The 18147-nt window shown below is 38.8% G+C and overlaps 1 protein-coding gene across 1 annotated transcript in view; it reads left to right on the forward strand.

Annotated features, from left to right (window-relative positions):
• The window catches only part of CACNA2D3 (calcium voltage-gated channel auxiliary subunit alpha2delta 3), an 899902-nt gene that overhangs the window by 214794 nt on the left and 666961 nt on the right, over window positions 1-18147 (forward strand). Inside the window, exon 4 of the mRNA XM_027121113.1 lies at window positions 9389-9448. Coding sequence (XP_026976914.1) covers window positions 9389-9448 — 60 coding nt within the window. The remainder of the gene's footprint in view (window positions 1-9388; window positions 9449-18147) is intronic.

Genomic DNA, 18147 nt, shown 5'->3' on the forward strand with positions numbered 1-18147 from the left:
ACTTAATTATCATCAGCATTGTCTTGTCATCATCATCAACAATAATAAGAGCTAGCATTAATGGACATTCACTGTGTACCAAGAACTTTTGCCCAGAATACTCTCATGAAGTAGCTGGAGCCAGGATTCAAAGTCAGATTATCTGACCCCAGAGCCTGCTCTTGGACCAACATGATATGCTCCCTTCCAAACTGAAGTTGCCTGGTAAACATCTGGATGGATGGATACAAGGAGAGAATAGCAACGGAATTGAAATAGCTTTTCCCCTGCATCATATTTACTTAAAAATCCATCTTGAGTAGGTAATAATCTGACTAGACATGGAAATTGTTACATATCTATTTTCTTTTCTTCTTCTTTTTAAAATTTATTTATTTTAGTTATTTATTTTTGGCTGCATTGGGTCTTCGTTGCTGCGTGCAGGCTTTCTCTAGTTATGGCGGTGGGGGGCTACTCTTCATATTGGTGTGCGGGCTTCTCATTGCAGTGGCTTCTCTTGTTGAAGAGCACAGGCTCTAAGTGTGCGGGCTTCAGTAGTTGTGGCATGCAGGCTCAGTAGTTGTGGCTTGCGGGCTCCAGAGCGCAGGCTCAGTAGTTGTGGTGCGTGGGTATAGTTGCTCTGCAGCATGTGGGATCTTCCTGGACCGGGGATCAAACCTGTGTCCCCTGCATTGGCAGGTGGATTCTTAACCACTGCGCCACCAGGGAAGCCCTATCTCTCTATTTTCAAGGAGAAAGAGAATTTTCCTTCCCTGGCTACGGCTGGGGCCCAGGGGCTGGGAGCTGCCACATTCGCTGTCCAGTTCCATGTCTCACAGGTACCATCCATCAAAAGAGCTTGCTTTGGCAAACAACTTAATTTCTGTATTTGTGCCATTCTGAGGACATTGGTCAAACCTTTGATAAAGGCGCTTGCCTCATTCCATTTTCAGCCTGACTGATCACAGATTTTGCTGCTGAAGCTAAAAAAGAGAGTGGTGGATTCTGAAAACCAGTCCTTAAGGAGCAGGTGCACAGCCTTGTGTTTGAGAACACTAGGTTTGGAGTCCTTTCGTTGGCAGCAGAATTACTCTCATGTAACCTCCATGTAACCGTGAACTTGGGGATTTGTTCCAAGTTCTCCCCACATGCGAGCCAACTGTGGGTGGCACAGACTCTGTGGTCTTTTCCTGTTCCTGTCAAGCTGTGTTATGCCTGAAAATCTTGTCTCCTTCCCTGCCCCTTCATCATGATATCTTACATTTGTGTGGAATCCTTCAGGAAATGTTTTGTGTGTACATGCTCATCAAATTCACACATGGAGATACAGACTAAAGATTGGATAAGAAAACCAAGACTCAGAGAAGTAAAGATTTTCCCAGAGTCAAGTAGCTACTGAGTAGGAAGATCTGGATTCAAACCCTTGTTCTTCGGCTCTGAGACTCTTCTGATTCTACTGGGCCATAATGTTTAAAAGACCAAAAGCTTCTTGAGAGCCAAGACTAAGTCATCTCCTCCTTAGTGTTCCACTCAGTTCTTGTTGCTGTTCTGATTACCGAATGGGTTCTCAACAAATACTTGTTAAACTCAATTGAACAGAATTGATGGAAACTTGTTGCTACAACCAGGATTGGAAACTCTCTGTAGGGTAGATATCCTCTCGAGTACTATCACCTTCTTAACTTGGCTGCACCTTATCTTTCTTCTTTTTAAAAAATATTTATTTTGCTGCACTTGGTCTTAGTTGTGGCATGCGGGATCTTTGTTGCAGCATGCGGGATCGTTAGTTGCGGCATGCAGAGTCTTTAGTTGCGGCGTGTGGGATCTTTAGTTGGCGGCATGCAAACTCTTAGTTGCAGCAGGCATGTGTGATCTAGTTCCCTGACCAGGGATCGAACCTGGGCCCCCTGCATTGGGAGCGCAGAGTCTTAGCCACTGGACCACCAGGGAAGTCCCCTTATCTTTCTTATTTTAGGCAAATGTTTACATCTTCCTTAGCTAGTTGGACAGTACCTTCAATGCTCTGCCATTGTGGGTTCCAGTCAAAACCTCTTGAGTCAGCTCTGGAAAGATGTAATTAAGGGCTGGAACAGAATTTCATTCACCACTGTCAGAGCCCTCTGTGATAGGTGACTTCCATTGTGTAAAACAAATGTTCATCCTCAAACTGACATAATGTCATAGTTCTTTTCATCTCGGACTTGTCCTCTCAGGAAGTTAATGGGAGTACCATTGCCCACAAAGAAAAGTGTTCCGTTATCTCAGAACTGAAGTGTTCGGAGGGAACTTTATAGGGTTTATGGTTAAATAGCCTTGATTTTGGTAATTCAACTCTAAACCACTCCCAGGAGGACTACATAAGCAGAAGACCATGTTTTAAAATGCTGGATCATTTGGAAAAATTTACTTGGGCTGAAAAATAAGGTTGTCTTTTCTTCCTGTCTCCTCCCCAGCTGCCTTGGCCCTTGGGTAGCCTTTTGAGCAAAGTTTGGCTGTTTCCATCTTCAATAGCTTTGCAAATGTTACCTTTTGGCAAATGTAGCCTTAGATGTAGAATGAGATGACTTTGGTTTGGAAATTGGCCACTCATGTTGATAATAGCTATTAATTTAATCAGCCTCGAATTGATAACAGGTATCGCCTGTAGAAACAAAGATAATTTTTTATTGATTGTGATCAAGTCTTCTGATGTAAACTCTAGGCTTATTTTGTCTGTAAAAGGCTGGTGTAGTCGTATGCAATCTGAAAGAGACAGGAAGAGGGAGGTAGAGGAAGGGAAGAGAACTCTCCCCACATACACAAGATGTGTTTGCTTTATTGTTCCGTTACCTGTTTTCTCTGGAAACTTTATAGATTAGCTTTTATAATCCACTTTGAAATGTTTGCTGTTTTTAAAGCAGAAGCAATCTTTGCAGCTTTCAAGCAGAAGGTCATTTTATACAAAATGTTCATTCATGTGCAACAAAGCTTATTTCTTCTACAGGATCAAAGAAATAATGAAGGCTCCTTAAAAGTTGTTTTTCTCTAAAGAAATGATCATCTTGATAGTTGGTGATTTATACGTGCCTTTCCTGTTGGAATTGAAAAGCGAAAACATTTGTATCAGTAAGGATTACTGAATATTATTAAGTTCTCAGATATTACTGTAACTGCAGTTTCAGCGTTTCAGAGTGTAGGGAAAGATGTCTTGGATTTCTTCTTGTCTAGTTGATGTCTATCTCTCCAGGTTATTCCTTTGCCCTGGTTTATTGCCTGATGGTCATCCAGCCATTGATGTGGTCTCTGTGTAGGTCTCTGAGATACAGCTGTTTCTAGAACAAAGTCCTGGAAGTTTTCTTGCCTCCAAAAATTTGTTTACAATGTTTTCTTGGACTGGAACACTGTTTTAGCAATGTCCTGTTTTCCTTTAGCGCTCAGCTTAAATGTGCCTTTTTCTGGGATGCTTCGTGGCCTATTATTACCATAATTTATCACTTAGCCCTTTATATTGAAACAGCTATTTTCCTGTGCATGTCCTCCATCCTTCTATAGACCACCTCATGATGTGCGGTGGCTCATTGGTGATACAAGTCCTTCACTTACTCTAGCTACAAAAGCATCAAAGATTAATCTACACTGTTACGGAGTGATAAAAACTCTATCCGGATTACAGAAGGGAAGGGATTAAAACGCCAGATGGAATGAAAATGTAAATTTAAATATCTTACATTTTCCCCCCAGTGTAATGATTCTTAAATTGTTGGTTTCTGACTGTTCATACAAGAAAGGAGTGTTTGAAATTAGTCCTGGGACAAATTTCATTTTGTCCATATTTCTGGACACATCTTTTGATGCAGTAATGGCATTTAATGAGAAAAGAGATTTTTCATTTTTACTTCTAGGATCAGTTGAGTTTGAAATCTGTGACTGTAGAGAGGACCTGGGTTTCCTCTGTCCTTACCTCTTCAGATGATCAGCATGTCAGGTTCAAGTCCTGCCCTGTAACATGGTGCTAGGATAGTATTCATCCAATATACACACTGATTGGCAAAAGGTATAACTCTTACTCCATCAAACTCTAGTAGTTACAACAAAAGCCACTAACCCTTGTGTAAGGAAAAGATGAACCATGCCACACTGGGTGTGTTTGTGACAGTAATTATTACTTCTACTTGATCACTCCATTTGGTTGCTTTTCTAGCTCTTACGGATTTGAAGGAAGACTCACGTGATCTCTCATTCTGGTATTAATGACAATTTGATAACTAGCTGTAATTTAATCATTGATGCAGCCCAAATCCATGTTAATGATTACACATTTTCCTTAGAATCCCTTCAGTTGAATTTAAGCATTATTTGAGAAAGAGTACTCCTTTGAGTAAAAAATGGCAATAAAAGCCTGGTATGAGTATTAAATGTGTTCCTGCAAAACATAAAATGAAAATCACTGAACATATTAAGTGCTTTGAAATCTTTGTTAAATTCCAGCATCCCATGATCACAGAATTTACAAGCAAAAGCTTTTTAGCTTTAACATGAGAAATAAAAATAACTTTTTTTCTTTGCTTTTCATATGGTTTATATATATATAATTTTTTAATTTTTAATTTATTTTATTTTATTTTTTATTTTTGGCTGTGTTGGGTCTCCGTTGCTGTGCGTGGGCTTTCTCTAGTTGCGGTGAGCCAGGGCTTCTCTTCGTTGCGGTGTGTGGGCTTCTCATTGTCGTGGCTTCTCTTGTTGCAGAGCATGGGCTCTAGGCGTGCAGACTTCAGTAGTTGTGGCATGTGGGCTCAATAGTTGTGGCTTGCGGGCTCTGGAGCTCAGGCTCAGTAGTTGTGGCACACGGGCTTAGTTGCTCCGCGGCATGTGGGATCTTCCTGGGCCAGGGCTCGAACCCGTGTCCCTTGCATTGGCAGGTGGATTCTTAACCACTGTGCCACCATGGAAGCCTCTATATTTCCGTTTTAAGGATTTTTGGCCATAGTTGCCCCTGCTCCAATTTTAGGGATTTTTATTAAAATTTTTTTCACTTGTACACAATTTGTTCATCTGATAGAATCAGTAGGAGTCCAGTAATAAGTTACTCTGGTTGTGGAACCATATTTTCCATTACGCTTCCCACTTTTCATCAAACATTTCTTTCTCTCTTTTCTCCTGTTAAGCCAAAATGATCAGGAACCAAAAAATGAAATACATGTAGAACAAAAAATCATTTTCTTATTCTGGTCCAATTTTTACTTTGACTTGGTGTCCTATTTTCCCCCTTCTGGAGCATGATAGAGATTTAAGTGTTTCAGGGGAGGAGATGGGAGACTGTGCCTTCTGTATTGTTGCATGGATGTACGTGGGGTCATTGTAACAAGAAATAAGATGTGATTTTTTTTTTTTTTTTGGTGGTACGCGGGCCTCTCACTGTTGTGGCCTCTCCCGTTGCGGAGCACAGGCTGCAGACGTGCAGGCTCAGCGGCCATGGCTTATGGGCCTAGCCGCTCTGCGGCATGTGGGACCTTCCTGGACCGGGGCACGAACCCATGTCCCCTGCATCGGCAGGCGGACTCTCAACCACTGTGCCACCAGGGAAGCCCTAAGATGTGATTTTAAATGAAATGTTTTAATATCCCCACTATTACCCACAGCTATAAAATACTATCTATGGTCCATGGCTTCTAGCATTTCTTATATATAAAGATAGCTTTTGTTTGTATTTATTCCACTAAAAAGGAAGAATTATTTAGAAATCTTAAAAGTCAATGTAATGTGTATCAATTGATGCATTACAACTTTTTAGCTTGTAGGTGCTTTGTTCCAAGGCCAGGATGTATATTCTGCTATATTGTTATCATTTTTACTGAGTGAGGAAATGTTTGGTCATTAAGGGGGAAGGAATATCTGTGGACAAAACTGCTGCTTTCCCTGACCCCAAAGCTCAGTTTTGAATATTAGTCTTCAAAGCCATTTTTACTTCCAGTGTTCAGTCTTAATTAAAAGCCACATACACAGTTCTGTAATCCAATCTGCAGATCCAAAAGGGGAATTCATACAAGAGAAAATTAACTTACTATTATTAAAAGAACACTGCCTCTCTAATGGATATAATAGAGTAACAGTTCTCCTCAGGCTCAGTGGCAGTTCCTTATATAATAACTAAAATATTAGCACATTTAAATTGATTTTTCATGCCTGCAAATAATGATCAAGCTTATTTTAAAAACATACTTAATTTGACTTAGATGATAAGGATATTTGCTCAGAAAGAGACATTCTGGGCTGTTATTTTCTACTGGCAAGCATCAGAGCTGGAAGTTGAGTGGTTTTGATTTTGTTAATGATGATTGAATTTATTTTTATTTTATTAACAATAGGAACTCTGTCCCCAGGACTACTCTGTTTTAGGTAAATTTATGGCACATGATTTCCTTATTAAATAACATTTCTTTTAATTCATTTATCTTTATAAGAGTGTTTCAAGAAGATCGACTATGTTCTTTCCAAAAGGTACCTAGTTCTTGATGTTCTGTTTGTCATAATTGTGCATAGCAGCTGAGCCTGTTCTTGGTGTGTGTGTAGGGGAACCCTTGAATTCTCCCATAAAATGTAGGCCTGTCTCCTGCTGGCATCAAGAGAGCAGATTGGGATAACCCCATGGCAAGAAGGGTATGTCCTTTCAAAGAGTCCTGTTCCAAAGTACTTCTGTGCTTCACATGAGGCAGTATTATATGTGGCTGCCAGTTGACTATCTTTTTATGAATCATATCTCCTAAACCTCTGTAGTGAGCATGATGGGAAAATATCTTTATGGAAACAAATATGTGAGATAAATTAAGTTAAAAAAAGGCACGTAGCAAATTTAACTAGAAAATGAACGTAAAAACTGGCCTGCAGGATTAAAATTCTCATGGGCTCACAGCTCCACACAAAGAACAGTGTTCTGGCTGATGTCATTGGTTTGTACAATATTACAGAATTGTTTCCAATGTGTTATCTTCTTGTGCCCCATGGCTTGTATTGCAATATTTGTAGTTGAAATACATTTCATGTTATATTACACATAAATTTGTTATTGGCATGTATGTGTGATATACATATACATACATATAAATGTAAATAAAATGTTATATATGAAATGAATTTCATGCTATGTTCTTTCATGATAACTTCAACTTGCTTATTATTTCTGTCTTGTTCTCTTATTTGTTGGTCCTATACAGCTTTCTTTTTCTTTTTTTTGCATTTCCAATTTTTCACTTTTTTCAATATTATCTGTCTTGACAATTGAGAAGTTTTATTTTGTTCTTATCTTTCAGTCATTTGTCCATTTCATCAACATTTCTTCTCTGGGTTCTCAGAGTGCTTAGACACCATGAGAAAACAACTTCTATGAGTTTAAGTAATTACAGTCAGAATGAATGGGTTTTTGTGATACGTAAGTGTTCAGAGATGCATAATATTGGTTGCACACACTCTGTAAAGCTCAATATGTAAATGATACATGCATATACATTCTAAATCTGTTACAATGATTAAGAAAATAAGCTCTCACATAGATTTCTTAAATCACTGTCAGTCATTTATTTTTCAGGGTCCACATTGATACATATGCAAATTGTGTCAAGTAATCACAGGACACTAACAAGCTTCATTGACTAGGATGGTTCCAAGAAGACCACACCCATTGAAAGTTTGGGGCCAGTGTGTCCAGTCTACACAGATAGTGTCTCTCCTTTTGCTTTTTCTCTGTTTCCTGTCCTTTGTTTTATGCCTCCCTTCTATAAAGTATTTTATGTCTTATAGTGGAAATACATATATATATATATATATATATACAGATTTTAAAGAGATAAATGAGATTTAGGAAACCTTGGAAGGTTGGTGGTGCTCATAAATCACGGGGGTCTGGGGTGAGTGCTATTTGTAGTCAGTGGCTCTCAAACTTCAGCAGCTTCTGAATCACCCAGAGAGCTTGTTAAAACAGGTTGCTTGGCTCAGCCCCAGAGCTTCTGATTCTGTAGGACTGGGATGGGGCTTGAAAATGTGAGTTTCTAACAGGTTCTCAGGTGAAACTGATGCTGTTGGTGGGGGACTGCACTTTGAGAACCACTGATCTTGGATCGCCTTTTCATGTGTTTGGGATGAGGAAACTGAGAATCAGAGAGGGGAAGGGCCTGCCCAAATTTTGCAATGGTAGGGAGTTGCATCTTCACTAGAATTAGAACTGGATCTTCTGGCTCTGGCCCTGTAATGTTCTCCTGGAGTCTGTTCTTTGATTGACCAGAGAAGACAAAGCTGCTTCCTGACTATCTGAAGAGAATGTGGGAAACCAGATCGGCCACCTCTCCCAGATTCCAGTCTATGGGCAACGCTGGTGGAGAGAGAGGGCTTTAGTGCTCGTACTGCTGCCTAACTTACCCAAATAAATTTCATTCTCTTTATTTCCATGTCCAGTTTAATATTATAATTATTCATGGAACATTTGTTGATTTGTGATCATTTAGAAATTAATACTAATGTCATCATTTTTGAAACAGGGTCTGTTAAACTCAGTTCTATAATATGTCAAGAAAAAGCAAGCTAAAGACAGCATAGGCTACAAGAATAACTGTGGAAAAAATAGAAATGGTTGAATTCTTTACTTGAATCTAAGGTTTTGCTTTTAGTTCAATAAAATTTCAGTAAAATATTATTTCACTAAACAAGTTTTCTGCAATATCCTGTAGCATACATTTTCATGGTGGGAAATAACTTATTGTTGGGAAGTTCAAATTAAAGAATAAATGATTTGATAATTGCCTCATTGATGTTAAATGGAATTTTATGAAATTATTTTCATAATAATATGAATTGGTTGAATTTACTTAGCTAAGAAGAATAACAAGAGTTGTGTACTTACAGGTGTTGCATATTGATTTCATTTTAGTGATTTTCTTATTGGGATGCAGATTGTCAAAGTGGCATTGACGTACCATTAAATTCAAATAGCTGTCATTTGATAATTATGTACCAGAGCTGGGTGCAGAAAGAATTGACCTTAAATTGAGGGAATTAAATACTACTTGTAAACCATTGGGGAAGAAAGCCCACTTAGAGTTAGACTCGATTCAATTCAATAAATCTTGACTAAGGGCCTTCTATGCTTAAGGAATGCACTTTTCTAGGTAGGTTTTGGAGTCCATATCTGGCCTCAAGGGCCAGTGTCTTTGAATTTTTACGAAAGTGGATGCAGAACATGATTGGATGATGAAAGCAAAAACTAGATTTTGACACTGATGTTATTTTCAGTTTCATGGAAGCAAAGGCAGCAGGTCACAGTTCACATGCCATGATATGATCTGTCATTTTTGGGCAATGGAGAAACTTTGGTCTTTTCATGTTGTTGAAATGGAGTCGAGGCTACAGTTCTGATCCTTTGTGTTGCTTTCTATCTTGCCAGCGTCTGGTGGAGGCTGCAGAGGAAGCACACCTGAAACATGAATTTGATGCAGACTTGCAGGTAATTGATTATAGTTTGAGTTCAATTGTTTTGTGTGTTTGCTGCCAAAGGAGCAACACTAGGTATACTGGGAACACCAGGGTTCAGAGGTTTGGAGAGAAGGCTCTTGAGAGAATGGTACAGGGTTGAAATAAATGTGCCTGGTTTTTGAGAAGACAGGACAGTGATCCTCAACCATTTTCCACTATGCAAGTTACAATAGGTGATAACACACACTTACATGCATGTAATCAGGTTTCCTCTCTAATTCTGGGGGAGTTAATCAGTCAACTGACAATAATCACCAGAGCTTTTAATGGTAAATTGATAAGACAGATGGCAGAATATATCCAAATCTCTCTTCCATGGCTACATTTTAAGTGACTGAAAGCAATGTTGTTATGTATGGATCTAACCTTGAATTGACTGTTAATTATATTTAAAAATTAAATCATTCACAGACCTGGGATTTGAACATCTGCTTAATAAACTTTTGTTGTGGATCTCATATCTAATCATGGCACACCTGTGTCTGGTTGAGAAGGACTTTGATGCTGTCATGTATATATAAAACATAGTTAGAGGCAAGAAGTGAATTGAATAATACTTGGAGGTTCCTTTGGGTCCCTCCAGAAGGAAATTTCATCTGTATTGTTATTTTGGGTTTGTGACTTTTCCTCACTGCTAGCAAAACGGGTGAATCTTAATTCCTTAAGTCTGTGCCTTGCTAGAACAGATCTCTTTTAGTGCCATGTGGTCACAATTAGGAAGTAGTGTTTATTTTGCTGTGTTTTCATTTGTATGGAAAAGATAAATCTTCAAGCACAGAAAAAGATGGTGATACCAAAGATAGCCTTTGGCTGTGTCTCTGTCCCATGGTTGTACCTCTTGTAAAAGAATGCACACTCAAATGGGGTAATGGAGGAAAGTTTAATAAAGAAAATATTTACAGATGTATGGTAAGAGAAACCAACAAGCAATGGTGTTGTACCCCCGGGCAAGCCACACTCCTGGCCTGAAGGAGCAAGGGGAGGGGGTGGTTTCTAGAACCCAGGGAGAGTAGCTATATGGAAAGGGTAATTGATAGAGAGATGGTGAGCTAATAAGTGTAGAATCTGGGGAAAAAGATACACTGATAACTGTGTCTAGCCTTCTGATCTCTTGCTGGTACCCACCATTGGCTGAACCCAACTGTTGGTGTAGTTGATTTGGTTCAGACTTTCTGAGGCTTTGGGTGGAAAAGGGTGAAAAATGGGTCCGGAGGGGAAACAGAAAATATCAAGCCCACCATTGGGGGTCATTTTCCGTCATAACACCCAACGTGTGAAGCAAATAGAACCAAGAATATAGCCAAGCATGAGAGGCTCCAGGGGGAGGCGGAGAAGCCCTGGGGACTGTTGGTAACACCTGGAGAGGAGTGGGGAAGCCAGCCCCGCTCTTAGAGCAGAGCTATAGAGAAAGAGCAGAGGAGTCAGCTGAAAATAGCAAGAAGCACCTTGCCTTCCTATAGCCACACCAGGGTCCATTTGTTGGTCACATTTGTCTTAAGTGTACCTCCCCTTCAGAGGGTTTGGACTTCTTAGAGTGGGCCAGAAGGGATTTGATGAAAGCACCAGGAAGCACCTTTTAGGTCTGAAGATTGTAAGGATCTCTTGAATGCATTGCCAAGGGAAACTATGTCTCCTTGGGAGTTCCAGAAGGCTTTTCAGGAATATTCTGGTTGTAAATGACAGAAATTCAACTCAAATCAACTTAAACTTGATAAGAATCTGTGAGTCCAATCTGATAATAAATAAATAGATAAATAAATAGATAAATAAAAGAGAAGGAAACACTCTTACAGTAGAATGCCAACTACTAAATGTAGAAGAAATGATGGAGTTATAAAATTATGGTAATAATTGATTCAGGCAAGAATCTTCAGTAGATGCTAAAACTAGCAGGTGAAAGTTTGATGAAGAACAGGACATTGACAGTCTCAAAGTATCTGCCCACAAATTGCTTATTAATTACAAAGGGAATTATAGCAGCTTTATTATGGATAAACCATCTTAAACAGGTAATCAAAGGTAATATCATCAATAATGACACAAAGTGCCTTCAGATGTGATGACCAGGAAAAATACACCAAAGATTTCCAAAGGACTCTTTTGGAAAATCTGGTGTTTATGGCTCATATAGTCAATTTTATTTTGAGATCAGTTGTCTACAAAAAGTAACTGGGTGAGGGAGGGAATGATTAATTGACTTGCAGGATTATTTATCCTTCAGGAGAGAAAAAGTGTTCTGTGGTTTAGCTTAACTAACTTTAGATCACTTTTTTTTTTTGGTCCATCTGAATCAATTGTTATTTTCTAAGAGTGCTCTGACTTCCTTCCTATGATTGATCCTTTACAGTAAAATTCTGGTGCAGCACACTGATTCCCTTGTCAAATGTGGTGGTGGAAACACGAATGCAGCATGAGTATCCCTCTCAAAAAAGAGACTGAGAGAATGGGTCTCTGGAGTCTTATAGTTTTTGTTTTCTTGGGAACAAAGAAGATGGGCCCAGTTTTTCCTCCCCCATTGTCATCTGTTCTATATAAGTACAAGACGAATATCAGAGGCTACAGCTGTGGTCTGAGCACAGAGTAGATGTTGAAATAATCTGTCAATATTACAGAGTGTCATTCACTCTCTGGACCATGACAGAATGTTCTCTGGGTCAGAGTAAACCATGTGCACTTTTGTGGAAACCTGGAAAAGAGATGATTTGGAGAAAATGGATATGCATCAAATAATGTATGTCTGCTTAGATGAAGGTTTTGAAGCTGTGAAACATTGGTGCTGTTATGCGCAAGTCTGTCAACAGCTTGGGTGTCAGCCCGGTTGCTCTTCCTGGGGTAGCAGGTCTGTGTACAGGCTCTGAGTTTATTGCTATGACGGTCCATTAGAACTGATCAATTGTTAATCTGGGTTCCACTGACCTCTCTACAACACCTGCCAGTGGATTGTTTTTATCAAAAAAATTTCAGAGTACCATCTGCTTACCATGAAGTAATGTTGAGGAGGTTTCCATGCTATTAGCTTGGGAAGAGCAGAGGGAGCTAGGAGACTGTTTTCCTACAGAAAAAAAAAATGTTTCTGTGACATTTCCTAAACTGTACAGCTTCAAGTTACATAGTCTTAGCCCCCACTCCACCATCCCATTTCCAAAATAAAAAGGAAATGCTGGATCTGCCTCTTCTTTCACTTTAGATGGGAGTCTTCGTGTCTTTGCATCATCATGTGCTTTAAAAGTGAAGAATTTGTTTTTCATTGGTAGAATCATCAAAAATTACCAAAAGGAAGTCATGCCTCCTTATTGTCAGGATTTTATTTATCATTTAAATTTCCTCTTACAGTTTCTCCAGAGGTTTAGCCTTTTCTTTATGAGCTTATAGCCTTGACATTGGTAGTCCCTTCTGTAGGTCCTAAAATATGGCACTAGGTTGTTAGTTCTTAACAAAAACTATGTTGGGGCAAGAGGCAAAATATAGCCTTTGAAGGGTAGGTAGCATATGTGAACAACCTACAGTGCAGTGTCCTGCACACAAACCAGAGCTGCGTGGGTTCATTGGCTGGAAAACTTTCTTGTGGACACTGGTGTCGGTTTAGCCCTTGGGCTTGTCCCCCTGTATGGTGTCCTGTGGGTTCCAGACTGGCCTCTGGTTTTGTTCTTTGTTTTGTTCTTTGTTCCCTGATATTTCCATTAGGGCACTTTTCAGTTAGAATTGATGCAAACACAGGCCTTGTTAAAATGGCATCTTCCCTTTTTTTAACTGCATGCTTTGAATTAACATAGGTTTTTAATGTAGAGCACATATGAGATTGATAATTATAAGAAAAGAGTTTAAAAACTGTCTTAATTATCACATATGATCATTTTAGCATTTCATTCTCGTTATGTTGATGGGGCAAGGGTGGGGTGGTGGGGGCAGCCCCTAGCCCTGATTATCCTAGCTATTGATGAATTTCCAGAAAACTAGGTCTGTGCATGTAGTATAATTCAGAGAGAAGCCTTCTCCTCTTACTTATTGTTTCTTTTGGGGTTTTTCTACCGGCAGTGAAGAAGAAAAAAGTCCTTTTGACAGTTTACTAAAGACCTGCTTATCTTTGAACTGCAAACATATTTTCTTTGAAAGCTGTCTTAAATAAGTGCCAATTGCACAGAGCTGGTGCACACTGGGAAAAAAACGAGAATTGTGGTTTTGCATTGTGTATCCTACGGAAACCTTTTTGATTACAAAGTTTTCTATAATAATTTTTCTTTGTTGCTTTGTAAGTAGTAGGTGGAAAAGGCCTGATGACATTCAGAGGGATAACAAAGTGTGAGTGGAAGGGAACTGGGGGGATGCAGTGTCCTGAACATCCCCTCCTGGTCACTGCCGAGCTGCTGTCACCTATCTTGCACACACAGTGTCCTGATTTCAGAGTTGGGGTGAGGGGTTTGGATTGGAAGTGATGTAGAGACCACTGATGGGAAATCTTGGGGTGGGACAGCTTGTGATACTTGCTGGAGCATCTTCCTCCACCTCGTTGCCACAGCCTGTTGCATTGGGAGGCTGTGTTGAAGGAGAACCCAGGGAGGAGATAGCCACTGGGAGAAGGAAGCCTTTCTCAGAAGGCTTAGGAAGGTTATCTAGCAAACAGTGGAGTAGAGCTGTCCTTTTCCTGACAGCATCTCCTTGCTGGCTAGTGAGGCTTTGCCCTGGGGAAAAACTGTATGTTGTGAAGGAGAGCAAAGGTCAGGTTTAGTAGAAGTACTTGCTGGGTGGAGGAGATGACTGCCCTCACAGCGTTTCTCATGTATTTCTGTTAAGCCCCAATCCATCCTTGCTCCCTTGGACTGAGTGAGGTGTTGAACTCCTTGCTGAGGGAGGAGGTGGAACACGGAAGACCCAGACCCCAGAACTGGAAATAGATTTTTTTATAGAGATAGCTCATTGACTTTTGTGCACTAAACAAGAAAGGTAGGGTTCACATCTATAGGAGAAAGAAATGAAAAGAGAAGGAAATTTTCACACTTTTTGTATTAAAATAAGCCCCTCTTTTCTGATGTAATTTATCAGGGGATGCTTTTTTTTCTTTTCTCCTCCTTTTTCTTTTTATCAGCTTGGCCAGGGTTCACAGTCTTCTGCATTTTAAGATCTTACATTAGATGTTTCTTAGTTAGGACTTGCCATATGTCATTTATTCACAAGACTGATATGTAAATAGTTTCTGAGGAATCTTTAAGTGTGAGCATTTAAAAGTCAAAGTAATTTCTTCGTTGTTACACGCACACACACTGTCATTTTCGTGCATTTGGCTAGAACGTTATAACTTTTACAGAGAGAGCTTTGGTCTAGAGGTCTGAAAATGGAGGTTCTGGTAGTTCTGGTCCCAACTGGACCATTTACTTGCTCAAGGAACTGATTGCTCATCCATAAAAAGACAGATTGTAATATCTAGATGATTTCTAAGATCTCATTCATCTCTCATGTGCCAAGATTCATTCAACAAATAGTTATCAGTGATGTCCTGTGGGTCAGGCACTGGGTTTTGGATATGGCCAAGAGCTAGACAGATGCTGTCTTTGTTCTCATGGAGCTCACGCTGTAATGCAAGTGACAGATTTTAAAGACATGATGACAGAAATAATTTTAAAATTTTGATCATGATGAGTGACATGAAACATAAGCAGGGACTTCCCTTGTGGTCCAGTGTTAAAGGATCTGCCTTCCAATGCAGGGGACACAGGTTCGATCCCTGATTGGGGAACTAAGATCCGACATGCTGTGGGGCAACTAAGCCCGTACGCCACAACTATTAAGCTAGTGCACCTCAACTAGAGAGCCTGCGTGCTGCAAACTACAGAGCTCACGTGCTCTGGAGCCTGCGCACCACAACTAAAGAAGAGAAAGCCCACGTGCCACAACTAGAGAGAATTCCACACGCCGCAACTAAGACCCAATGCAGCCATAAAAAGGAAGGGAGAGAGGGAGGGAGGGAGGAAGGAAGAAAAGAAACATAAGCACAGGGCATAATTACAGCGCAGGACAGGAGACCTTGCCTGGTCTGGGAGTTCAAGGGACCTTGGTGCAAATCCCTGAAGAATGAGTCTTGACTGAGTGGTGAGTAGATTTACCTCCTCCAGGGCTAGAAGAAATCTCCCCGCAAAGTTATAAGTTCTAGCCAGGGGAACAAAAACAATAGTGTGTGCATTTCCGGTGCATCTGTGTGTGTGTGTAACAACAGAGAACCCATAATACCTGTATTTTCCATAAATGCAAAATTAAAATTATTTTGTCTACTTTCCATATAATAGTCTTTCTCACCTAGTGATACTTTATTGTTGCCTCTTTAATGATGCTTATCATTTCGTATCCTTTTAGTTTTATTCCTGTGTGTCCATTTGTGGCTTAATTTAAATTTATTCAGAACTCAGCACCTGATAGGCCCTGTTCTAGGTTGTGGGACTTCCATAAACTGAGATGTGACCCTCATCCTCCAGGAAAGTTCTAATCTCCCTTTTTAAGATATGTTTCGTTAGTTGTTACTTTAAGGATTACAATAGGCATCTTTAACTTAAGTGCACAGTGTATCTTGAGTTAATTTACTGTGCGAAGTACCACTCCATCTGAAACAAGAATAGTGTATTCTACCTACCACTTTCCTTCGTGTAGTCATATATTTTACTATTATATGTGTTATAAACACTGTAAGATGTTATTTTGTTTTAGTTTTGCTTTAAACAGCTGTCTTCTAAAAAATTAAATAAGAAATAAGGTAGTATGTATTGATATTTACCTACACATTTACTGTTTCTGGCACTCTTCATTTCATTGAGTTTCCTTCTGTTATCATATCTCTTCAGCCTGAAGAACGTCTTTTAGCTTTTTTTTTTCCTTTTTGCATTGAAGGTCTGGTAGCAACAACTTCCCTCAGCTTTTGGTTAGCTAAAAATATCTGTATTTTGCCCTCATTTTTGAAGGATAATTTTGCTGGATACAGAATTTTTACTTGAAAGTTTATATTTCTCTTTTACCACTTTGAAGATATCATCCCATTCTCTTCTGATCTTTAATGTTTCTGATGAAATGTCCTCCATCATTTTTATCTTTGTTCCTCTGGATACACTGAGTCATTTTTCTCTCGTACTTTCAAGATATGTTTCTCCTTATCTTTGATTTTCAGTATACTATACAGTGTGATAGGTTAAGGGTGTTACTAGATGTGATTTTCTTTATATTAATTCTCCTTGGAGCTTGCTGAGATTCTTGTATATTCTCACCATATTTGGAAAAATTTTAACAATTATTTCTTCAAAATTTTACCTGCCCCATTCTTGTTACATTTTCTTCTGGAACGTAAGTCACGTCTGTGTTTGATTGCTTAATATCATCCCACAGATCAGTGTGGTTCTTTGTTTAGTTTGTTTCCAGTCTATTTTCTATTAATTGGTCTCCAAGTTTACTAGCCCTTTTTTTTCTGTGGTCTCCAATCTACTGTTAAACTCATCCAGGGAATATTTTATTTCATGTATTGTACTCTTAGTTCTAGAATTTTCAATAAATCTTATTTTTAGTTGAAGTGTAGTTGATTTACAATGTTGTATTAGTTTCTAGTGTACAGCGAAGTAATTCAGATATATATATATATTCTTTTTCATATTCTTTTCCATTATAGGTTATTACAAGACAATGAATATAGTTCCCGGTGCTATACAGTAGGACGTTGTTGTTTATCAAATCTTTTAAAATTGATTTTATTTCCTGCTGAAATTTCCCATCTATGCACCAATTATGTTCATGATTTCTTTTAAGTCCTCAGACATATCTACAATAGATGTTTTAAATTCCTTCTCTGCTAATTCCAGCATCTAGGTCATTTCTGTTTCTATTGAGTGCTGTTTTCTTTTGAAGCCACATTTTTTTTTGCTTCTTCACATGTCTAGTAATTTTTGTTGTAGGTTAGGCATTGTGTTATGTCTTCAAATTATTTTTATAAATTTCCTCATTGTAACTTAGTATAGTTCCATTCATGTAGCAGATGTCCTAAAAATACCAAATTTATTGAATCCAATTAAGTTGGATTTAGGAAACAGTTATTAAAGAGATGAAGAGAGTGATCAACTATACATAATAGGGAAGACTCCAGTGGTTTAATCTTCTGCACTCTAACAATGTAAGTAGTGAGTACAACATAGACTTCTTTGTTCCAAAAATACCACAAGGCCATCTTCTAGTTGAAAGAAAGAGAAAAATGCATTTCTGTTATAGAATCTTGGACCGCAAACATTGTTTCTCAAAAGTTTATAATTTCTATAGCTTAATTATATTGCTACCATCCCCTGTTCTAAATCCAGATAAAAATATTAATATTAACAAATTTAAAGACAGAAAGTACAACTTTATAGCAATGGTAATTGATTTGGTTTTGTTTGAACAGTCACCTTACTAAATAGTTCAGAGGGGAAAAATGACATTATTTGCTCCTCCCAAAGTTATCATTTATTTGTCTGTGGAACGTTTTCACATTAGTGACTCTCTTTTTTCTTTGCTACTTATGTGTTTAGAAACCTAGGTCTTTTATCTTTAATTTTATCAATAATGAATAATCTAATAAAACCCCTATGTGTTTCCCCTTTGTCTTAGTCTTTCTTGTTATAACATTCTTTTTTCTATCATGACCATGTATACCTTAATTTGTAGGTAACA

Source organism: Aethalodelphis obliquidens, unplaced genomic scaffold, assembly GCF_003676395.1.
Source record: "Aethalodelphis obliquidens isolate GAN/ISIS:26980383/991018 unplaced genomic scaffold, ASM367639v1 scaffold22, whole genome shotgun sequence".
Taxonomy (NCBI): Eukaryota; Metazoa; Chordata; class Mammalia; order Artiodactyla; family Delphinidae; genus Aethalodelphis; species Aethalodelphis obliquidens.